This window comes from Glycine max, chromosome 12, assembly GCF_000004515.6.
Source record: "Glycine max cultivar Williams 82 chromosome 12, Glycine_max_v4.0, whole genome shotgun sequence".
NCBI lineage: Eukaryota > Viridiplantae > Streptophyta > Magnoliopsida > Fabales > Fabaceae > Glycine > Glycine max.
Window position 1 is genome coordinate 2,139,089 of NC_038248.2, and position 24,164 is coordinate 2,163,252.

The window sequence follows — 24,164 nt, forward strand, 5'->3', positions numbered from 1 at the left end:
GACTTAAAAGGGAAAAGAAGGGAGGAGGACATTGACACTGTTGTGAACGGAAACACGAACCACCCGCCCACGCGCTTCCATTCAACCAAACGCCTGCCAAACGTCACTTCACACGTTTTCAATTTTATTGTGTCTATTTTTTAAGAATATCAGATGGGGAATTAATGTTTTCATGCTTATTATAAGATTAATTTTTTTTACTCTCCAACATTAAAAATTTTTAGGAGAAGAATAATTTTCATATTCTCATATTTTCATTCATACATAAAAAGGTGAGTAAGTTAATAGATAGAGTAGGAATAATATATATATATATATAATAAATAAAATATCATTCAACTATATTCTCCAAAAGATGAGAATGTGATAGGACAAACACGGATTAGTAACTACTCATTATCCAATCCTGCCGTATAAATATGCATGTGATCGTCATGTACTCGCATGAGGTCCATTAACTAGAAGCGTCTTTGTTTTTAATATTCATAGATATTTACTCAAAAATAATAAATAATTTAAAATTATTCTAGAATACAATTTAATTGTAATTTTTGCTCCTTCTCACAGTTTCTTTAAAAAATTAAAAATGTTTAAAGGAGAAAATTAAAATGAAAATTCTATACAATTATAGTATACAAGATTATTCATTTTAGAAATTATATTTAAAATACTTCAATCTCACAAGTCCAAATAAAATAATTCAATCTCATATATTCAAAGAAAAGTTAATAGGATATAATACTTCAATCTTACAGGTTTAAAAAAATAAAAGTACTTAAACAAAGATATTTAAAATAATTTTATTATAGCGGACATTTAACGATACAGACACCTTGACATTCATCCTTGCTCTTATTTATTAGTGATAACCAATATATCTTCTTAAATTATTTAAAGGTATTTATTTAAATATTTTTCTTTCATATGTTATAAATACTGATATTTTTGTCTTCCCTAATTGCCAGTAGATAGCTTAAAACAATTTTCTCCTTAAAATTTATACATTATCAACCAATTAAAGTTTTTTTTCTCTAATTATAAGAAGAGAAATGATAGCCATACATTTTTTAAATTATAAGAAACATAGTACTTATTTCAATTGAATTAATTATTACTGATAAAATTTAAAATATTTGATTGAAGTTGAATTCTTTTACAATACTAAAATCATTTTTTATTAAGATGTAAATATTGAAAAATAATTAAACTACATATTCGTAAATATTAAGATTACTTAACGATCATTATTTATAGGATTGTATTACTTAGAAATATAAACTTGTCAAATAAATTATGGAATAAAGTCATGTTTTCCTAATGAGCAAATTAAAAATCACATGAATATTATATTATAAAATTTAATTAGATGAAATTATTAGAAACAATTTAACTACATACATGTGGTATTAAATATTGCTCATAATTAAATACATCCATTTTCTCCTAAACACCTTCTTGTTTACTTGAAAAATGGTTAATTTAAGGGAGAAAGAACACATGTAAATACGTCATTAACACGATGTTCTAACCAACTAAATTAATAAATCAATTATGTTATAAAATAATTAATATTATTATATATAACACTAAATTTTTTAATGTATATTTAATGCACATGTAAACTTACATAATAAATCTTATGACAATTAATTTTTATCAATAATTAATTTATTTACATATATGAATTGTAAATAAAAATCATATGTTTGATAAAAATTTACATATGTAAAAAAAATACATTATTAACATAAATCTACTAATGTATTTTTTGACCTTATTATAGTTAATTTTGATTTAATAATGTATTTTTTTACACATATAAACATCTAAATACATCATTTAGTTAAATACCAAATTTGTTAATTTTCAATGTAATAAACATTTAAATACATCATTAAATTAAATACCAAATTTTTTAATTATTAATTATTATAATAAACATCTAAATACATCATTCAATTGAATATCATATTTATTTAATTTTAATCATTATAATAAACATCCAAATACATCATTCAATTAAATACCAATTTTTTTAACTATTAATTACTGTAATAAATATCTAAATATAACATTCAGTTAAATATCGAATTTGTTTGATTATAAAATCTTGTAAATAAATTAAATGTATAAAAAAATCTAAATAAATTATAATTTCTAAAAAAGTTCAAAACATACGGATTAACAATCCGTATGAATCATGCAGATTTTCAATTCATATGTTTTGAAAAAAAAAACGCACCTCTTATTTTTTCGACAATGAAAAATCATCGAACTTCATCGTATATCCGTAAACAATGCACATACACCATCGACAATAACAAACGCTCACAAAAAAGGACACTAATGAAAACAAGTTACACTAAGGGAGTGCAATTTTACGAAAAAAAAAAAAAACACTGCATAAATGAAAAAAATAATCTATTATTTATAGCCAAAAATACCTATAAAAACATTTTTGATATTATGGAAAACTGCTGATTGTACCAGTAAAAATGCTAGGTACCCCAAGCAACAAGTAGTATGTGACTAAGGCCCAAATAAAGGGTCCAAATTACCCTTATGAGTTAGCCTGAAATCATCCTATACTCAATTTAATTTAATTATTTTATTACTATTTATTCAAAGATCACACTTTCTATTAATCTTTACATTTTTCGTTAGGATGGAAATAGTTTAAATCAAATAAGTTTAAATTTGGCTTTTTACTTGCATGTGTTTTTAGACATTTTTGAAAGTCTGACTTAGTCTATTAAACTTTTTAAAAATCTGTTTCATATTAAAAAAATTGGTAGACCTAAACTACCTCTAAATAAGCTAATTAGCTAATAGGCCAATAAATCCTTAGTAAATCAAATTATTAAACTATGAAAAATAAATAAACTAATACTCAAGTCTAATTTTTCCAAAGTTAGAAGACTAAAAAGGGTCTAATATAATATTTACGATTTTTTTAAGATTAGTTTACAATAAAGTGTCTCAAATAGGACAAATTTATCATTTAATAAACTTACACAAGTGTTCTCAACCCCGAATGGGTTAATTCATGTTCTGCATGCTGATTGCTCTCTGGCGTCTTTACCTCCAACAAGTTATGTCACTGTATTCTTGTAATACTAGTTCGCCCAAAGCATCTATGACCGAGTAACAAGTCAAATGACGATCAAAACTCGAACAAGCAACAAACACTAATTAGCAAATTGCAACAGGAAAAATTGTCAGCCTTCAAGATCATCATCGTCTTGTAATACTATCATTCGCGCTCTAGTAATTACTCCATTCAAGCAACACAAGAAATTAGCTGACGACAACTAATAGTTCAAACTATTGTGACGTTCTCAAACAAAAACTTGTCTTTGTGAATAGAAAAAACATAAATACCATAGGTTGTACAAAAGGTCCATGATCAGATTGCAGGAAGTTGACCCCCCAAACTTACGGATTGAATTCAAAGCAATTGAAATTCTTCTACAAAAGGCCCACACAGCATGGTAGTCAACACATCAGAATGCACTCTTGCTGCTAATTTTAGTAACGGTGTCTACTTCGGTCCCGATCTCTCCCATAATCTCTATCTCGATCAACATAATCCCAATCTCGATCTCTTCCCCTCTCCCTATTCCAACTGCTAGGCCTCTCTTTTTCGCTTCGCTCTCTGTTCCTGCTCTCCCCATCATTGCGCTCCCTTCCTCTGTCTCTACTTTCTCTAGCATCCCTATCTATCCCTGTCATAGGTATTATTACAGAAAAGCTTGGTTACTGCAGATCAAACCAATTCATAATTCATAATTTCATACAAACACGTTAAATGATGATATCAATAAGTATACACTCACTAACTTGCATATCTAGGCATCCTAATTAACCATGATAGCTAAAAAAACTAGGCAAACCATATATACCTGTTTAATATACTCCAACACAAATAACCAGTTCAATATAATTTTACCTTGAAACTTTAGTTGGGCAATCAACCACTACATAAATGCACTAAGGGACTATTTAGATCAACTTTTTCATAAGCACTGATAGGAGAAAAAATAGGAAGAAAAATAAAATAAGTTTCTCCCACAATAAACTAAAATGAACTTATGCACAAGTTCAAGTATTCTTTTGAAGAAGTTAATATAAGAGAGTTTCTACAAATTAGCTTATACATAAACTACTTTTAGCTTGTGGGAAAAGCTTATTTTATTTTGTTCCTTCTTTTCTTCTCTACAAGTGCTAATGGAGAAGTTTATCCAAACAATACCCAAGACAAACAATAACCAGGTTGATCTAGTATGCAGGTTTAGAAACTAAAAAATCAACTAGTTGCATAAAGCCTAGATCAAGAATGCTAAAAAGAAAAAATGAAAAAGAAATAAGAAAACAGAAAAAAGAAATGATATGCAATCATCATGATTCTAGAATAACATGCAACTCTATCCCAAAATGTACTAGTGTTATGGAACATGTGGGGAAAGTGCGGAGGTGATCATGTAGTATAAACAATTCTAGATATGCAGCCATACCTAGTTCCTCAACCTCCCAACCAGCACGCCCTGAACCAGGAAGCCCACGTGCAGCTTCAGCTTGCTGTGTTTTGGCACGGAATTTTTTCTTTAGATTTCCAAATTCATCATACAACTCCCCATCATCCTGCCAGTAAAAAGGATATTATAAGACAAAGGTAATATATATATATATATATAGCATGTACGATCTGATTTTAATCAATCTTACTTCAGCTTCCCTCCTACGACGTCTAGTTTCTTCTATTTCCTCTTCATCAAGCTCTTTGTAACCTCCACCTCGTCCTCCTCTGTTTAATTAGAAATTAGAAAGTAAGAACAAACCTTAGCAGAGTAACCTCGGTAGCATTTCATCGGTAAAGGAAAAAAATGTGAATAGTAAAACAGACACTAAATTGAAATTTTGACTTCAACATATGAAAAATGAAGGAGACAATTATGATTGAAGAAATCCAACATTTTCAAAATTGAAACCAAAATGAAAAATAATGGTTAATCCATGTGTAAACCAAGTACCAACTGGGTTAACAAAATATGTGGACTTAATTTTAATTTTATAACTAAATGGAAGTTTGTTTGACTTGACAAGACCTCATAAGTTGAAATCTCCCAGTCTCCCAAAATGAAATACTTCATGGTATTTCCCATAAAACATAATGGAATGCATTTTACAAAAAGACTTCAGGAAACAGATCACAAGCACACCCACACACTTCCCAGCATGCATAGAGAATAGTCATCATGAAGAGGCTTTCATCAGGGGTGGCTGGGTGCCACTATGTACTTCACTAACACTAGAATGTATAAAAAAGAATAGAATCCAATCCAATACCTTACACCACCCTCATTATGCCCAGGCTTATTTGTGTTGCAGATATTGCATTTAGTCCGCTTTGCCCAATTGATATTCCCACACCTAAGCAAAAAAAAAAAAACATGAGAAAGTCAATTCATACATTAAATTTTTATTTTAAAAATCCTGCATAAACAACAAAAGTGTACACATGATGTGCAAATTGAATGTCAAGTATAAGTGTATAACTACCTCAGGCCAAGTGTTAATTATAACATGACTCAACAAGAAATGAAAAAACTTAGTCAACAGTAAAACAATTAGTGATGATGGAATAGAAAATAATTATAAAGAAATCAGACTCAGGAAAGAAAACAACACACGGGCAATATAACATAATCATACATTGGACAAGGCCAATCATTGGGACCAAAGAGTCCTCCACCAGCTGGCCGGCCAATACCCCCTGATTCTTGTGCAGCACGTCCCTTGCCACGGCCACCAGCCCCTGAAATTCCAGAAGCACCAGCAGGACGAGCAGTTCCACAGCGATTACAAGCACCACGAAAAGCAAAGTTCACATTGGAGCAACTGCTATGAGAGAAAAAAAAATGTTATTCTCTCTACACTAAATCATCTAAAATGACTGAAGTGAGTAGAAGAGCAAGAAAGAGCTGCTCACCAATTTCATATCACAGACCTTGTATTCAGACACAACCAATCACCATCTTGTTGCCATGCTTTGCCTGAAGTATCATTTTGACCTCTACCTCTTCCACTACCACCATTAACATCCTTGGTAGTTTCCTCTAGTCCACCAACATTATCAGTAACTCCCGGTTCAACTGCTGCATTATATGCTTGGTCATCCTTGTTTTTTGACTCTGCTATAAAAACTCCAATTGTATTGCCATGAAAATCTTTGTTGTTAAACCATTCAACAGCAGCTACAGCAGCATGCGGATCCTCATATGTTACAGTAGCATCTCCTTTTGGTTCATTAGTTTCTTTGTCTCGATATAACCATATTTTTGGTCTCCCTGTACGTTTATCTTTCTGCAAAATGTGAATTGCAAAGGAAATAGGACTAACAGTTTAGAAAAAAAATGCAACATAGAGGAGAAAAAAAAGACAAGAAACAATATTAAATGGAGAGAGAAATGTAAAAAATGACAAGTCAATCATTAATTGAAAATTTGAACCTATTGTTTGTTTTAGTGTTCATATAAACAACCCCAAATAAACCTCATTTTGCAAGGATAAAAAACCACAATTAATTCAAATATCACCACTTTAACGTAGAAATATGAGATTCCAATTTGACCAAGGTAAAAATTGCGTCCATACTTATGTTCCTTATAAGATTTCTGATCTTTCCTAGAGTAGAAAAGAAATTTTGACAATAAGATAACATAATTTGAATGGTTGCCATGCATGATGCAGACTCCATACCTTTATTAATCCGATGGTACCGAAATATTCAGCCAGCATGTTATCGTCAGTCCCATAGGGCAAGTTGCATACATAGACAGACCCATTTGAAGGAGCATGATTTCCAGGATGGCTTGCCATGGGGCCTTAATCTCATGAAACAGAAGCAATCAGAACCACCAGAGCTCTGAAGGAGCAAGACAATTAATTGACAGGTGTACACAAATGCACGCGCACACACACACAAGTGAAGACAGAAATCAGACAAGTAATTAATTAACCTCTAGGGAAAAAAAAACTATAACAACCCTAACATAGATTCTTCTACAAGGTTCGACAACAAATACAAACATTCGGATTCGACACAAATTACTTATTAAGGGGCAAAATGTGACATTGATGAAATTAGTTTTCCCAAAAAAAAAAGTGCGTAGTTATTTAAAGAGGGGAAACCGCAGGAGAAAAGGCACAATAAGTTTACTGCATAGAACAGCGCCTTAGCAAGGAAAAAACATGTTCGAGAAAGTATCATCGGTTGAAAAATCGTACAGTGCACAAACTCATAACATCTTAGGCCAGTGTATCAATTGAAAAACAAAGGAACGGTGAAATATGCTCCCCGTTATAAAAAACCAAAAGCCACGTTTCGCGATTGTGGCAGTTTGAACGACACCGTTTGAGCAAGTAACTGCTCGATAGTAAAACAGTCGGAGAGAAAGGGGTGTAGGGAAGAAGAAAAAAAATCAATTGGGAGGTTTTGGTTGAATAAACGAAATTAAGGGTAAATAAAACAGAGAAACTAATAGAGATTAGAGATAAAAGGATAAAGAAATGAAACGAGAGTGTGTACCCAAAATCGGAGGAGGTTGATATCTGAAAAAAACTGCAGTTGTTGTGTTGTTGGTTAGATCTGTGATTTATCGCTTCTCCTTTCACTCCCTCTACACTCTCTGCACTGTTTCTCTTCCTCTTCTCCAATGTCAATCCTTATACCTTTTTTTTTTTCCTCTCACCATTTTTTTTTTCCACAACAATACGGGTCGGATAGCAGCTCTTGATTTTGAATGACGAAAACTATGTAAAATTGAATTTTGATTAATCATATGTAAACTTAAGGTAAAGTAATACTTATTTAATTTATATAAGATAAAGTAATATTTATTTAATTTATTATGTTGAAAAATTAATGAATATATTTTTTAACCATAGGCGACAAGAACTTAAAACCTTATACAAATTACTCAAAGTCTCCAATACTATCCCAATCTTAGCACGTAAAATTAAAATATAATAATAATATAAGTATTTAGTTTTGCGCTTTGTTGTATATTAAGATACATAAAAAATGATTTTTAATTAATTTTGACCTTTCTACTAAAGTTGTTAAAATATTTGTCATCACTCTCCACCGCTTTTTAGATCCAATTAATTTGTCAGGTCATCAAGTAAAGTTTTGATTTGTTGAGGTTATTAACCCTTTATCCAAAAGCCGTCTCATAGGATTTAAAGATATTGCAAATATGAGAAGCTTCTTCAACAGTTACTCTTGCAAAAAATAATTCTATCATCTACAAAAAGAAAATGTGAAATCTTTGGAATGAAATTGGGAACTTTAATGCCATGAATCACTCCTTGTTCAACTGATTTGAAGAGCATAGATGATGATACTTCAGCATGTAGAATAAATAAGGAAATTTATTTATTTTTGTTTCAATCCTCTGTGGGGCCTAGACTGAGTGCAAGGACTTCCATTCTCTAAACCAGAAAAAAAAAATACAGTGGAAACATACTTCATGATCAAAGAAACCCATCTTTTTATCATTGTTCTTAAAACAATTTCAAGAAAATACCACTCTACGGTCTCTACCATATGCTTTTGACATATCTAGATGATGATCAAAGAAACCCATCTTTTTATCATTGTTCTTAAAACAATTTCAAGAAAATACCACTCTACGGTCTCTACCATATGCCTTTGACATATCTAGATGGAGACACATGTAGCCCCTTCTCCTCCTGTCCTTCACTTTCATATGATGAAAACACTCAAAAAAACATGAGGGCATATTTCTAATTAGTTAGTAGTTAGTAATATAAAACTTTTCCGTGAAAACTAAATTCAAAATTAAAATTGAAGTGAAAATTTAATTATGTACTGTAAATTTGAGTATTTATGTTTGTTGGGGTGAAATATGCTCAATTATTGTGTTGACTAACACACAGTTGGGGGGTTGTTTTGTTCAATGAAATAAGGGATTGATTTAAGGAAGGAATTTTGTTCCCTGATCAAGTCCTCTTAATCCACTTTAAAGAGTTTTTCAAAAATTATGAATTTGAGATTTTTATATTAAATTACTCTTATGTGAAATTGCAATAAAAAAAAGTGATAAACGACTAAACTTAAAGTGTGTAAACCATAAAATGATTATAATTTTTTTTACAAACCTTTTGCATTAGATGATTTCTGATAGAGGTGAGCATATCCTAACACAACATGGTAACTCAGTTCAATTTTAAGACTGTTTTGAACGGTTCAAATATTGAAATTACACTAAATGCATCTTTAATGGACCCGTTTTTTTGCCGTCAAAATTTTGATGCATTCATATAATGATAATCTCCTAATAAAAATCAAATAAATCATATCTTAACTCATACGTCTAACTTAAAAAATATGAATCATATGATATTCATTTAATGGTTTACAATAATGTAATTGTGTGAATGCAACAAATCTAATTTTATTATTAATATAAGTTTACTTTGTATTTCAGATTATTCTGATCGTGTTTAGTATCTCTTTAAAAATATAGGTTTTTTTAAGAGAAAAAAATATAAGTTGTTTTAATAATTATTTATTATTAATAATAAAAATATACCTTAATGACATCATTTATCATCATGAAACAGATAATTATATGTCAGATAAATACTATAAAATTTATGATTTTACTTGTTTTTATTTATCAAAATAAAATATCCCAATAATTTAAATTTTATAGAAAGGGGAATTGGATCTTCCCTTCTGCAGCTGCCTGCTGAAAAAAAAACCCTGGTAGAGATAGTAGCCTTCCAACCCCAATAAGTAAAGGCAAAAAACAAAACAAAACATGGACGAATGGCGCGCCACCATCAAAATGAATCACAGACCCCAAAGAACTTAGAAACCCTAACCGAGTCCTCCATCAGTCATATTCCCGACGTTGGTTCAGAATGATTGATGGTAGCGATCATGCAACAGCAGCAGCAGCAACAACAGCAACAGCAGAACCCCTCTGCACTGGTGCCATTTCAGCTCAAGAATCCCCAATCCTCCACCACAACCACCGCCGCCGCCACTCCCCTTAGGTCACCCTCCGCCCAGTCGCAGCTCTCCTCGCCGCTATCCGTCGTCCCGCCCCTCCGGCAATCCCCACTCTCCTCGCATCCGGTGCCGGTTACGTCTGTGGAGCCCGCTCTGACGGCGGTGCCGACGTGCCCGCTGGTCAGAGTCCGGCTCTCGGACATTGCCCCCTATGAAGGGGCACCGGCGGGGCCCTATCTCAGAGCAATGGAGGCACTGTGTGGGTCTCTGTTGCGGCACAATGCTGCGTTGATCGAATTGGGGAACGAAGACACTGCTCTGATGCGATGCGGCTTGGAAGGTGCGAGGTTGTTTTTCAGAAGTAGGGCCCACCTTGGTTCTGGCAAGGGTAGCCGTGGGGTTTACATGTACAGAGCAGGAAGGTATAAACCATTCAACCTCACACACTTAGTAGAAGAATATAAAAAGATTGAATGAGTTGAGCTTGTTGCATAAGCTAAAATCAACTTATGCACTTTAGCGTTTGAATACGTTAGATTAGATGAGGAAGTTTCTGTAAAAGTTAGTTGCTCTTGGAGAAGTTGATTTTAGCACACTAGAGAAACTCAATTCATTTTATCAGTGCAGTTAATTCATTTTACAAGCTTAATTCACTTTACCTTGTTATTTTTCTTATCTTACGAGTGTTTATGGAGAAGTTTATCCATACAAGGTCCTAGTAGTTATTATTATTGATAAGTTTGGAGAGCCTAGCGTTTTGATGGAAAATTACTGTTTTGAGATGGATGATGTTTGGCTTACCTTGATCTGTTACTGTTTTTTATTGGCTTCAGGGCTTTGGAGGATTGGGATTCTTCTCCCCCCTGCATGGCTGATATTTTTAAGTGCATGGGAAAGGCGTCTCGATCTGCCTTGAGTGCCATTGCGAGGCATTTGCGTCTTAGAAGCGAGTAAGGAATGAGTATTGTGAAGGAGAGCCTTTCTTTTTAGTTTAACTGTCTTGTTACTGTGTGTTGTCTGATTGTTCTTTTCTTTCTAGTTTTATGATCATGTGTGCTCATGAGAAAACAGTTGCTTTGTGCAGTGTTTTTAACCATTTGCTTGATGATGCTCCATTGCCTGCTAATGAGGTGTCTTCATCAGTTCTTGTTGTGACCTACTCACATGCTTCTTTGCAAAATGGAAGAGGTGCCATTGGAGGTGGTAAGCCTCCCATGAATGGTGAAGTTGAGAAGGGATTGTTGACATTGATATCTTCAGACACTCCTGGTCTTCAGGTGTCATTTTAATTGTTTTATGTGGATTGAAAAAGTAGAGTTCAAGTGTGTCTTAGTTCACTGAAGAAAAAACAATTAGCTTTAGCTCCCATAGAATTCACAATGTCTTGTGCTATTGTCCAATAATTATTTTCTAGCCTGTTGAGTAGTTCTGTTTAGTGTCTGTTAAAGCTTGGTGACTTTTGAGTTGATTTATCTTTCAACTTTTATGAATAATATATTTTCTTCTCTAGGTATGTGACCCCAGTGGTCGCTGGTATCTGGCAGACAGTGGGTCTGTGCCTGGAGATCTTTTACTCATAACAGGCAAGGCACTTACCCATGCTACTGCTGGCCTATGTCCTGCTGCATCATATAGAGCTTCTCCTGATTATTTTCTGAGTCCTAATGGTGGAGGAAGGTACCAAATAATTTTTTTAACAAAAGTCTTGTATTTGTGATGACTGATAAGATTTCCAAGGAACTTATTTAGGTACTTTCTTGAGCTTTGTGACTGTAGGACTTCTCTTGCATATAGACTCATGCCACAGGGCAATGCTATATTAGATTGTTCCCCAATTGCAGCAGCTGGCCATGTTATTCCCCAAAGTTATGTTCGAATATCTGTAAGCCAATTTATGGATGACCTTGCTGCCGAAGAACTGATAGGCAGCAGATGTGATAATGCTGATGTAAGTTATTTCTCCTAATATTTATTTTTTAATATGCATTATGGAAGTCTTCTACACTGATCATGACCAGACAAACAAAAGAAGATCCTAACCATGAGAAATGGAAGTGCTAAGAGGCACCTTTCAAAATACCGCATTCTTCTTCACCCAACCCAAATTCATCAGAGATCTGTAAAATTACAAACTGCTTAAATCTCAGCATTCATATTCTCGCCAACTGTAACTTTCCTGCTGCAAAAGCCACAGGAGTTCCTCTCCAAATAGATTCAATCATTCAATAGGATTCTTTCTAATGTAAAATATCCTGAATCCTAATGGAAAGTAGAATACAATTCACAGAAAATTAATCATCAACAATGTTTACACTTCATTTTCTTTTGTAATATTGTTTCTTACCTCCTATTGTGGTATTGCCCCTGAAAAGACACGGATATTATTACAATGAAACTAATAAACTTTTTTTGCATTTAAACTTTCATTTGCTGCACACTAGGTGAAATATTGAGGATTAGTGATGAGCCTCTTGCCCTGTTGATAATGACCATGTTTGATAGCTTTTTGCTAGCATTCTGCTGTGAAACTAAAGCTGAATTTAAGCTCTTGTGGCGTGATGCTATGTACAGACTAATCCTTAGAGCTTAGCTTGTTAATCTGTCCAGTGTCCTATACCAAGTTACTGACTGAATTGATCTTTTAAACTAATTTGATTATGACTCTCTTGTTTCACTTATTTATAATTAAAAGTTTATGCCTGTAGTATTTTTGTCTGTAAGCTTGTTGGCATTGGAGGGTCTGGTTAACCATTGAGGCCAGCTATTCAGAAGATCATAATGGTCTTTTTCTTGTTTCCCTGTCATTAATAACAGCTCTTGTAATAGTAATGGCTCTTCTTGTAATACTTCTACGATTTCCCTTTAAGAAAATATTCTTTGTTGTATGTGGAAACTTATACTCTTTTATTCACAGGCTGCTGCTCAAAACAATGTGAATAAGGAGCCATCATTAAGAAGTGTTCTATCAGATCCTTTATCGTAAGTTTAGTTTAACTTCAACTCTCCAACTGATTTAGCATTTTGTTTGAGAAGTATGTTATTGATACTATGTGATTTGTCATTAACAGTCTCACATAATTCTTTTCAAGTTTCTTCAAAAATTAAAAAAATAAAAGAAGTTGCCATAACACAAGACTGACAGGAGTTGATTAAAAGTAAAAGACTAATAAATTCACGCTTTGGGAAATACATAAAATATTATGCTAATTTTGGCAGTGGATTGTTCATAGTGAAATTACAGATATACATGATAGCAACACTATGCTATTAGAGCATTGTATGCCCAAAGCCTTGAGATTGAGAATACTTTTTTCTTTTGTTCTTTTATTTTGAAATCTTACATTCTGAAAATGCTTGATATAGTGCACATTTCCTTTTATTTATTGTGATCCATAATTCCATATGCCATGTTTTTTTCCCCCTTTTATAAAACATATGCAATAGATTTAAGTACATGGAAATAAACTATTATCTTTGCTCTGTTCATGTTCTTACTTTATCCCTTAGAAAAATTGTGCTATGCCTTGAGGTTGTCTAATTCATTGCTCTGTTCTTTTTCTGCTGCTATTGGTCTGTGCAAGTGTTGCTGAATGTATAACTCTGTGAAGAGAGCTGCTGTTATATTATGTATGTCTTCAGATTCTACTGATTGTACCAAATGATTGTCTATGACATTCATATGGAGACAGAGTTGTAATTGCCAGACAAATGATGATATTGATCTTAATGAGTAAAATTTCACAATGTAATATGGAGAAGAGAAAGGATTCTTTAATAGCATAATTTTTCCATGTTGCATGATGAAGCTATAGATTGTCTTAAGTAAAACTTGAGTTGGAAGTTGGAACATTGTCGTGGGTTTTCGGCACATCAGCAATTTTCTTTTAATGTCTAATGCAACATTGGTGATTTTTTGTTGGTACTTTTGTTCGCATTTAGAGATTTTCTTTTTAACTTGCATATTGGCTCATTTTGTGTCCTTTTCATTTATTATGATCAGAAAAGAAAAATATGCCCTTAAGGATGTACTAAGATTTAATTTAATTCTGATATCTATTTTCATTTCCTCTTTCAATTTTGTTTACCAGTGGCACATTCCTTGAAGATGCCATGCTTGTCTCATGTGGACATTCTTTTGGTGGTCTCATGCTGAGGAGAGTCATTGAAACGGTAAGTAGGATTCTTTATGTTACATCTCTGCATTAAGAAATGAAAGCCCATTGCTGAATAAAGTGATATTTTTGCATTTGAAGGCGGACATAGTAGAACTTACTAGCATAGTAGTCAATAGCAGAAAGACTGCTATTTTGAGCCCAAAAACTAGGCATGTGCACCGTGTCGGTTGCTCTTTTCCCTTTATTTTCCTTGGCTGCCTTTGACTTCAGCCACTCATCAATTAAGCATCTTTATAAAGTTGTTTTTCTTAGTATGCAATCTTTGTAATGCGAGGAAGGTTGTGACAAACCTTGTCACTCCATATCTAACAAACTCCGATTTGTTGGTGAACCTCCTCATAGTATTCAATGCAAATGAGTGATTATAAATGTAGCCCACAAGATTAATCCCCTTTTGGATAGTCCTCTTGACCCTTGCCATTTTTCCATTGTCTTCTAACGTTACATTGATACAGTCCAGAACATGTGCAGTCTTTTGGCTTGCAACATCTCACCTAAGACCAAAATTTACAAATTGAAATGAGTATAAAACATTAACAAGTAATAATCAAAATTATCTAGTAATAAATAATCAAGAATCAAAATTTTTACCGGCCAACATGTAATTACTTTCACTATCTGTGACCACTTGCACAACCTTTTTTCTCCAACCTCAACAAACTTATCCAACAACTCAAATAATTTTTCTCCAGTCCTCATGTAAGGAGTTGCATTAACACTCTTAACAAACATGGATCCAGTTGGACAATTTACTAAGAAATTGATCATGGTTTTATTCTATCCATCCATCCATCCAATACAAACAAACGAGCAGTAGTAAATCCATGGGGCCTTTGATATTTTTTTGCTTTCTTGTTAGCAGCTAGATCACTTGATGCCACAGCCCCTTTTCCTCTTAGAATATTGAAAATTTCTTCTGCCTCTCCGACCTCCTCATTATTTGCTTGAAGCTCAATCAATGCTTCTTCCAAAAAGCTTATTTGAGCAATTCTCTCACATTAGGAGGAGTCTTGGCACAACTCTCAACATCTCCTCTATCCCATTTGATGTTTCTGCGCTTGGGTAATCCTACCAGTGGCAGTTTTGCCACAAAAATGGCAAGTAACAGCATTCCTGTTGTTGATGTCTCGTAAGCTGTTTCAATTCCAAGCCATATCCAAATTATTACCGGTAGGCTTGACCAATGCACAAGAGGAGACTGCTTGAGAGGCCGAGTTTATTCCATGTGTTTGGGATTGGGTGTATGTGTTGCTAAAATATTTGGTCTTCTAAATATTATCATTTAATTTCTATATCCAAATATTAACAACTTTAAGCTAGCTAATGCCTTGAATTTCACAATTAAATCCAGTATCAAATTGTACCATATCCTTATTTGCTGTGTATTTAAACTTATTCTCTTGGTATTTGTGTTGTCTCATTTTTATTACCTTCCACTTTATTTATGGTATTAAACTTTTAGATGGGGAGAGACAAGAATCATACTTACAGTTACTGTTTCTGTTACAGTCAAGATGTACTCTCTGCAATGCAGAAATTGAAACTGGTTCTTTGATCCCTAATCATGGTATCTTCCATTTCCTTCATAGCTTAACACTCTTTCATCCATCTACACAATATACACAAATACACAGCCTTATTATATCTTTCTGATGCATTTGGTTTGTTGTTTTTTTATTTATTTATTTTTCTGACATCAATTAATTTGATTTCCTTTTCAGCTCTTAGAGCTGCAGCAGCCGCTGTCAAGCATGAGGACGATCGGAGGTTATTTCGTAATGCCGCTCTCCGAAAGCGGCGGAAAGAAATGGGTGACCAAATGGATTCAATGAGAAGAGTGAATAGGGTATATAACTTAAGTAGCCTGTGATTTTTTTGGCTTTTTCTATAAAATATTAGCAAATGTTCAAAGAGAAAATAGTGGCAGGAAACATTTTTTATCTCTTCACATTAAAAATGTGAAGCTATACATTAAATGTGCAATTGGCAAATATATATAGTGGCTATTTTTAATCAAAGATTACTTAAACAGTGATAAGGAGATAGCATGACAGCTTAGGCTGACCACGTAGAGTATGATTTACCAAGAATGTTCCAGAAATGTTTTATTCAGCTTCTTTTTTAAGTGGCTATTTTTAGTAAAAGATTTCTTCAATAATGATAAGGAAATAGGATGAATCTAAGGTTGACTGTGAATAGTATGATTTACCTAGACTGTTACAGAAATGTACTTGGTAAAAGTGTTATCCAGTTTTTGCTAGTTCCACTTCATAAAAACAAAACTCATCGTTTTGTTTTTATTCAGAAATTCCAGATTTGAGATACAATTGTTACTATACTTTTATTTACTAAGTTTCTCTAAATTTTGATTTGAAATTTAACACTAGCAATTAGATAGTGCAATCTTTGTGCAGATATTTCTTGTTTGCATATCCTATACTCCTATTGGTGGCAAAAATTTGGAATTGGATACCCTGCAGTCAGAGAGAGAATGCAAGAAGAGTCTCTACTGTTTTTTTTTTCTTCCTTATATTAAATATTTAATAAAATATGAGCTCAAAAATATTTGGGCCCTTGGATTATGAATTCAGGACCTTGCAGTCATATACCCAACTGCAGGAAATCCTGGTCCCAAAAGTTTCCACAATATGCCTGGAAGTTGTCTGCAGCATCAATATAAAAATCAAGATATACTAATACAACAATGTTTGACTATATATTTGATAAATGATAATATGGTTGTTCCTATATCTTACAACTGGAAAAAATTTGGGCATTTAAATTTACTCATATTTTATTAAAAATAAGTTCCTCAATATGTGTAGAACAGGAAAAGTTTGGGATTTATGGGCAATGATTAAAATGAATTTATTTTATATTCAATCACAATGATTATGATGTGCCATTCACCTGTGTTTATGGAAGGAGAGTAAAAAAAAACAGGTGGGTATAACAGTAGAAAAGGCATGTAGGTATATGAGGGAACAAGAAGAGGAAAAGGAACAAGAATGGAAATAAGATGAGAAAAAAGAGAGTCAATGAGTGGAGAATCAGTTGGAGGAGAGAGAGAAATGACTAACGGATTGGATAACTGGAAAAAGGAATTGAAGAGTCATGAGTGGAATGATGGGGGAATAATCATGTAAGGTTTTGGGTGAGAAGCAGTGGCCTTTGGCATGGAGGAGTGGCTATGTATCTGGTGTCAATTCCTGTTTTTTGTGTTCCTTTTTGTTTCTGCTTTCCTGGGTTTTGTTGTTGTGCCTTTTCTTCTTATCATCTGTGTAAGAGAATATATCTGTGTTTTAAAATATAATTTTATAAACTGACTTACATAAACCCATCAAACATATTGATGAAGAGATTGACCAGTTGACATGAGTAGCAAATCAGTAGTGTTGTGTACAGGTCATAATTAACTAATTAGGACATGTTTTCTGATTAAACAAAATGTTCAAGACTGTAAGGACTTAGATGTCTGGAGAGAAATTTATTTATATTAGCACTTAAATGTTTCAGGAAAATGGAGATTTTAATGCTACCGATGGACTTCAGCGGGGCGTACAATATCCATTTTCGGTAAATGAGAAAGTTGTTATTAAGGTAAACATTTTTGGTTTTACGTTTTCAATTTTTTGGCAATTAATATATCCAATGGTCAGCGGAATCAAGAACAACCAATTTCTACAGGGCAACAGGAGAACACCAGAAAAATTTGTTGGGAAAGAAGCTGTGATTACATCTCAGTGTCTCAATGGCTGGTGAGTTATCAAGGATGGATTTGTTAAATTTGCATTAAGACTCTATATTTTGAGTTATAAGTTACCCGTAATGTAGAAATATTAATATAAAAATTCTGTTTCCATGCACATTAGTCAGCTTCTTTTATGCCTTGGTGCATTTTCCCATTTGAATGTGGTAAGGCCATATAGAGGTTTTCTGTGTGCTTGGTTTCACTGATTTTGTGCTGTCTTCATCTCCAACCAAAATTACCATTCCTAGTCCCTTTGTTTATGAATAATATACTTACATAGGTCCATTTGGGGTGTTTTAGTTGTAAGTTTCAAAATTTTTAAAAACAAGTTTATAGTTTTTAAAATTTGGTTTTTTGTCTAATTTTTAGTTTCAAATAAACTTATTTTAAAAGTTTCCTATCATATTAAAATTAGTTTAAGGGTGTGTTTGTGTGGTGGTGGTTATAATGACAGTTATGACAGCGGTTTTGCCGGTAGTGGTGGTTGGCGATGGCGGCTGCTGTTCCAATGGTGGTAGTGATGGTGATGGTATCAGTGTCAGTATTGGTGGTAGTAATGTCAGTAGTAGTGGTGGAGCCGGTGGCGGTGGTGTTGATGGCCATGTTGGTCGTGGTGCCAATGTGGGTGGGGGTGGCGGCAAGGGAAGGACCATTGTTAAATGTGAGGAGAGTGTTTTTTTTAAGACTAAAACCAAATTCATAAATAATTTTTTCTTGGTTTTGAAAGAATATGTTTTGAAATTGAGTTAAAAACCATTTTAGCTCCAAATGCGTTTTTTTTTTTAAACCAAAAACTCGCAACAACCTCAAAAGGTCCCTTAGGGTATCCTCTTTGAGTGATTTATAGCATGTTCTTGTATGCTCATGAAAGCAAACACTGTCACAATCAAGTGAATCAACTCTATTTTCCAACTTTTCCGAAAGTTTTTCCAAAATTGAGTCAACTTGCTATCCCGTCTAGTTTTAATAGCACTGTACTATTATGCATAAATTTAAGACTATTATGTTATTGGGTTTTTGTGGGTGGCATTTGGTAGTTTATATGTTTTTTTTATTTTTATATTTGCATGCACTCTGATGTATCTTATCATACTTTTTTACATTCTTTGCAACCCTTTGAGATGGAAAAGAGTGAAAAAGTAAAATTCTCATTTAATTGTGAACTTTTGTGCAGGTATTTGCTCAAGATTATTGAAACCGGAGAGAATGTCCGCCTGCAGTACCGTTCTCTTAGGAAGATCTTAAACTCACCAGCGGACCAGTGTCCCTCACAGCCAATTCAAAATAGCAGCTCTTAAAATTGATTTATTATAGGTTTTCTTTCTTTCCTTTTACCTCCACCAGAAAAAAAGGAAACTTTTGTAGTCTTGATCTTTGATTGTAAAGAATTACATTGACTGGTCCGGCTCCTTACAGCATGCGATAGAAGTTTATAATGTATCAACGAGGTTGTTTGTGTAGATGCTAATATTAGGTCGGCTTATAATTATTGTAAAGAAGAAAGCAGGCAAAGATAAATTAGATAGCATGTAAATTGTAGCTTGCATTTACTAAAATAGATCTTATGTTTTTTTTTTGCCATAATTCAGTTTTTGTAGAATATGTTGTTTGTCTTCTGTGCATTTATATTTGTGAACTTGAATATTTAAATACCAACTTGAAGAGAAAGTAGATAAGTAAACATCTACATTCTTACCTTAGTTGATGCTCACAAAATAATTTATGGCCAAATTACGAAGTTATCGATTTGCTCGGGCATATATCTTTTTAAGGTGGAGTCGACATGATGCTATAAAAATGGTGGAAAATACATAGTTTCTCACATTTCACGCTATTTAAACCTGGACATAGATTGGGATTGGAATCTATTATTTTGAGAGTAATCTAATCTGATTGTTTTGCCCTGAAAACTTCCTTTTGGCATCGAAAGAAATTTCTACTTTGATAAAAGCTACACTGAAAAATCGTATTCTCTATCCAAGCAGTTATAGCATCAGCTGGCTATAATCATACTTGCTGGCAAAGGATTCAAATTTCTCTCATGTTTCAAGTAATTCCCACGAGGAATGTGCATGCACTTAGGACAACACCTTTAATATTAGTGTCTCCTCTAATTTGAAGAGAAAGTTTGTTAGAAATTTAATATGAATGCTTTTTCTTATATTAACTCATTTTACATCAATATGAACAAAGGAAAAAAAGAAGGGCAGAACCAAAAATATAGTTGCCTAGGCCTGATGCCAAGTTGCCAACAGAAACGTCAGAAAAGCTTCTGTAGATGTTAAGATCCAAGTGTAATAAATTCCAAACTAACGAAATTCACTAAAAGTGGTGGACCTGCTGCCTATGGACTTTTCCTTCACTGTTATCTGGAAACCAGTGACTAACTTTAGGATTTCAAATCAGTAACACATTCTATTTGTAGATCCACTCGTTGGAACGAGCACCCGACTCATCCATATCTATAAAAATGCTTACTGCCTGCAGCAAATAACAACAAATTAGAATGTACATGGACCATTGTTTTTTTCTTGTCAGCCACAGCTTATGTCTGGGATTACTGTCGGTATAAAACATCAAAATCTCCGTTCAAAATTACACTTCTTGCAGAATTTTTCATTCTAGTCCGGGTCTTAATTTACATATATGCTGCATTGCATTAAGCAGTCATTGTTTTGTTGTTTTTCTTATTTGTGTTCTTCTGTCTTCTATCTTCTCTAAGAAGGATATATATATATATATCCACCTTTGGATATGCACTTCTTTCTACGTTAATGATATTATCCAAGAAAGAAACAGGCTTCAACATAAATTTGAATAGTACATCGAAAATTGAGTTGAAGCACATATCAGGTAACCAAATTTCAAAGTTTAAAAACAGCACCTAGATAATTATATAAAAGACAGAAGAGCATATACCTTCCCTATCCGAGGTCGTTCCTTCGACTTTTCTAGGCTGTTCCGAATATGAGACACAGCTCCCCAACATTTTAAGTTGTTTGCAATATCATCAAGCCTCAAAATATACTCTTCTTCGGTCAATGGGAAGGATCTCTAATAGCAAAAAAATATTGGAGATACTGAAATACAATTACATGGATAATTTCAATGTATACAAGCAATTCTATAGTGGTACAAAATGCTTTTAATAACCATGTACTTTAAAGTACAACCAATGCATGGTTTAGGTACACAAACTCTTCATACCAATGCAATCTATGAAAACAGTAACCTTTGCATTTTGCTTTTTCTTTTGTTCTCCCTTTCTAAACTGACAGAAAGCATAAGCTGTTTTCATTTTGATAAATGCAACATTGCCAGCTTGACATAATTCCCTCAGAATTTGTAAGCGTGGCTGTTGGATAAGTGAAATTGCAGGAGACCATTCGTTTATGCAACAGAGTCAATAACAATATCAACTCATTATGCAAAAACTCTAAGAGAAAAAAATTGTGTCCAGTATTTTCCTTTATTTTCTTAATGTCCAACAAATTGTACATTTCATTTGAAAGGAATCTAATCAAATCATTTATCATTTATATTATACAAAGCAATACAAGATGTAGCACAGAATTTTTAATACCTGCTCCATGTACTTCCACATGACATTCATCGCAAGGAGATTTCTTCCCATGAACTCCTAGCACAGATTATGTTTAACAGTATGAGATTAAACAACGCCTTACTTGAACAATTTATCCAATTTCAAATAATCAAGCACACACCATGGAGCTGATATAATGCTCCAAGGACTTCATAAGTAAAATGTGAAAATAGGGAACAAGCATCAGACTGATGAAGTTTCAAGTTATATTCAAGGAAACAGATAATGCAACAACATTCAAGAACAAGGATGCTAGAAACTTTTTGAAAAATATTGGTCTATAAATGGCAGCTAAGCATTTCCAACTCTTTCAATATAATTTCCTAGATCCCACCCTAAGGGAGGTGGCTTAATTTTTTAATAGCATACTGCAGGATATAATTATTAATTACAACGTTGATCTCTTTACTATCAGAATTTTTTCAACCACAAGCATGTCAATGTGCACTGTTGACTTGATCACCATTTGCATGTCTATGAACAACAGCATGTATGTTTCAGTATTTCAAAGTATAAGCCTGATCAACAAATGCAATCTGGATAGACTTGACAAGAAGATATATCAGCTGAAGAATGGAAATTCTATGACAGAAGAAACAGAAATGTACAATTTTCTATGCCAGAAGAAACCTCATTTCTCAATAATTATACTTTGGAACAAACTAGCCAGATATTATATGGGCTGAATTAGTCATGTAGAATTCAGGGCAAGTAAATCTCGCATATAACCCACTTGTTTAAAAACTAACCTTCTTTATCAACTGAACATCATAAGACCTCCCATATTTGTTCCTGATAAGGGTAGCAAGGTCAAATCCACTAAACGTGGAATCATCTTTTCCAACTATTTTCTCGAGACTCTCTCTAAGCATTTCACTATTCACCTGATGCATATTTCAAAGAACCCAGACTCAGAGGTAAGCACAGCAATGGAAAGTTTATACTTAATAAATAATAATCCAATTGGAAAATCACTTTGACATAAATATAAATTGATCAAGCAATAGGAAACTGAGAATTGAACATACTCCTCCCATTTCACCATTCTGAGGTTTTTTCTTATCAGTGTTATCTGAATCTGAAGGATCCGTACTGTTGCTCACTGAACTGGAAAAAACGGGCCTACATTTTCTGGCACTATGACCATATTTTTGAGTATGGTATCCAACATTAAGGAAGTCTGATCCTCTGGAAAATGGAGCCCTATTAATACTTCCTTTGTCAGGATGATCCTGAATTCTCACAGGCCAACTACACTGGTGGGTAGACATGATGTTCATCGTATCCTTCACTCACTGTCATTCAAAATATGCACGGAAAGTGGAAAACACTGTTAGCAGCCAAAAAACAAAAATAGACATATTGTTCTCAAATCTCAGCCCAACACGGACTTGTTTTTTCTTCTTTTTTGTTGATAAAAGACAAAATGGGCATTTGAAAAGTAGGCCACAAGAATCATCAAGCAATAACATAATTTGATAAGACCAATTAACAATTATGGAAACAAAAAGGCCACGGATAATAAATAGATTGAGACAATTATTACTCTGATGCCTGATCATTTACAATTTTCAAATAGATAAGCTTAGAAGCATGAATTTAGTTAACTAACCTTCCTAACTCCATGCAAGGAGTACATCAAAGAGATCATCATATGCTTTTCCCAAATTCTACTTTAAGACCAAGACTATGTTTTAAAAAAAAATAGCGGAAAAACTAGCTACCAGCTTAAAAAGCTGGTTATTAAATTACAAAGGAAGATAATAGAACTATAGTGCAAACTAAAGTAACTACATAACAGAATGCCACAAAATAGATATTTATACTCTTTATGATCAAAATCATGCAGAAATATTATTTCGCTAATAAGCTGTTCTGTGTAAACATAAAACAAAACCATACATACATGCGGTAAATTATCAGTAACTGTATTAATGAACATGTTCAGTACATGTAGAGAGCAAACCTGACAGTGTTCCTGGAAGACAGAAACAGAAACGGATTGGGAGAAATGACCCCTTCGGTTGATGTTTTTTTAGTTTTTTATATTTTTGGGGTTGAAGAAGGGTCCAATATTAGCAAAGCTAGCTTAATATAATGACGTGAGAGTATGAAAGAGATAAACTAAGAAGAAGTGGGACTGTGGATATTAAAGGGTGTTGTGCAATTAAGAGAATAAGAACCTCACGTTTTTTCTTGTAAATAAGGCCAACCACAGGTTGCCATGTGCAAACAGTACGCAACTCTTACACCGCACGGGAAAACGCATGTTATACGTTACTAACAGGCCACGTCTCCTCACTTCACCCTACGTACGTGACAACATCACATGCCACGGCACGCATTTACATACGTGAGGAATGCTAGTTTGCCAATACTCTCTTTTAAACCCTTTGTGATGGAGTCAAATTTATTAAAAATATCAATTTTATTTAAATCAGGAGATCAAATTATTAATTCATCATGAAACCGAGAAAATATTATGATTTTTAACAGACTTCATCCCTTCACAAGAAAAAGGTAAAAAATAAAATAAAATATGAGAGACAGGGTTACTAGCTAGCATCCCTCTTACATACATTGGTGAGGCCT

At 33.4% G+C, this 24,164-nt stretch overlaps 3 protein-coding genes across 4 annotated transcripts; 1 reads left to right on the forward strand and 2 right to left on the reverse strand.

The window, feature by feature from the left end:
• Positions 1–3,200: 3,200 nt before the first annotated feature.
• Positions 3,201–7,815, reverse strand: LOC100780819 (RNA recognition motif and zinc finger domain-containing protein). Of its 2 annotated transcripts, none has more exons than XM_014764319.3 (8): positions 7,589–7,815; positions 6,760–6,884; positions 6,008–6,363; positions 5,713–5,898; positions 5,347–5,430; positions 4,726–4,804; positions 4,515–4,641; positions 3,201–3,725 (listed from the first exon to the last, which is right to left on the reverse strand). In XM_014764319.3, the coding sequence occupies exons 2-8, from the start codon at positions 6,877–6,879 to the stop codon at positions 3,529–3,531; spliced, it is 1,149 nt and encodes a 382-aa protein (XP_014619805.1). In that variant the 5' UTR covers positions 6,880–6,884; positions 7,589–7,815; the 3' UTR covers positions 3,201–3,528. The 2 variants fall into 2 exon arrangements, with proteins under 2 accessions (XP_014619805.1, NP_001241952.2); NM_001255023.2 differs by having other exon boundaries at positions 3,216–3,725; positions 6,760–6,925; positions 7,589–7,781.
• A 1,938-nt stretch (positions 7,816–9,753) lies between these two features.
• On the forward strand, positions 9,754–19,568 carry LOC100807199 (uncharacterized). Its single transcript, XM_006591994.4, has 12 exons — positions 9,754–10,464; positions 10,876–10,992; positions 11,127–11,319; positions 11,553–11,719; positions 11,819–11,990; positions 12,957–13,021; positions 14,131–14,212; positions 15,727–15,784; positions 15,939–16,063; positions 17,734–17,817; positions 17,905–17,975; positions 19,143–19,568. The coding sequence occupies exons 1-12, from the start codon at positions 9,959–9,961 to the stop codon at positions 19,264–19,266; spliced, it is 1,764 nt and encodes a 587-aa protein (XP_006592057.1). The 5' UTR covers positions 9,754–9,958; the 3' UTR covers positions 19,267–19,568.
• Positions 19,569–20,046: 478 nt separating this feature from the next.
• LOC100306367 (uncharacterized) lies at positions 20,047–23,700 on the reverse strand. Its single transcript, NM_001250778.2, has 6 exons — positions 23,539–23,700; positions 22,601–22,867; positions 22,322–22,456; positions 21,552–21,608; positions 20,888–21,022; positions 20,047–20,449 (listed from the first exon to the last, which is right to left on the reverse strand). Exons 2-6 carry the CDS (start codon positions 22,850–22,852, stop codon positions 20,384–20,386), a joined length of 645 nt encoding a protein of 214 aa, NP_001237707.2. The 5' UTR covers positions 22,853–22,867; positions 23,539–23,700; the 3' UTR covers positions 20,047–20,383.
• Positions 23,701–24,164: the final 464 nt, after the last annotated feature.

What these genes read in the sequence shown, in the direction of transcription:
- LOC100780819 (XM_014764319.3), bottom strand. Translation starts at nt 6,879, where the DNA reads ATGGCAAGCCATCCTGGAAATCATGCTCCTTCAAATGGGTCTGTCTAT. An exon ending in TGGTTGTGTCTGAATACAAG is followed by an intron (nt 5,899 to 6,007) that starts GTCTGTGATATG and finishes CTCTCATAGCAG; the next exon opens with TTGCTCCAATGTGAACTTTG. An exon ending in TTGGGAGGTTGAGGAACTAG is followed by an intron (nt 3,726 to 4,514) that starts GTATGGCTGCAT and finishes TACCTATGACAG; the next exon opens with GGATAGATAGGGATGCTAGA.
- LOC100807199 (XM_006591994.4), top strand. Translation starts at nt 9,959, where the DNA reads ATGGTAGCGATCATGCAACAGCAGCAGCAGCAACAACAGCAACAGCAG. An exon ending in CATTTGCGTCTTAGAAGCGA is followed by an intron (nt 10,993 to 11,126) that starts GTAAGGAATGAG and finishes TGCTTTGTGCAG; the next exon opens with TGTTTTTAACCATTTGCTTG. An exon ending in ATGAGAAAGTTGTTATTAAG is followed by an intron (nt 17,818 to 17,904) that starts GTAAACATTTTT and finishes CAATTTCTACAG; the next exon opens with GGCAACAGGAGAACACCAGA.
- LOC100306367 (NM_001250778.2), bottom strand. Translation starts at nt 22,852, where the DNA reads ATGAACATCATGTCTACCCACCAGTGTAGTTGGCCTGTGAGAATTCAG. An exon ending in AGAATGGTGAAATGGGAGGA is followed by an intron (nt 22,457 to 22,600) that starts GTATGTTCAATT and finishes AATATGCATCAG; the next exon opens with GTGAATAGTGAAATGCTTAG. An exon ending in TGTGGAAGTACATGGAGCAG is followed by an intron (nt 21,023 to 21,551) that starts GTATTAAAAATT and finishes TTTTGCTATTAG; the next exon opens with AGATCCTTCCCATTGACCGA.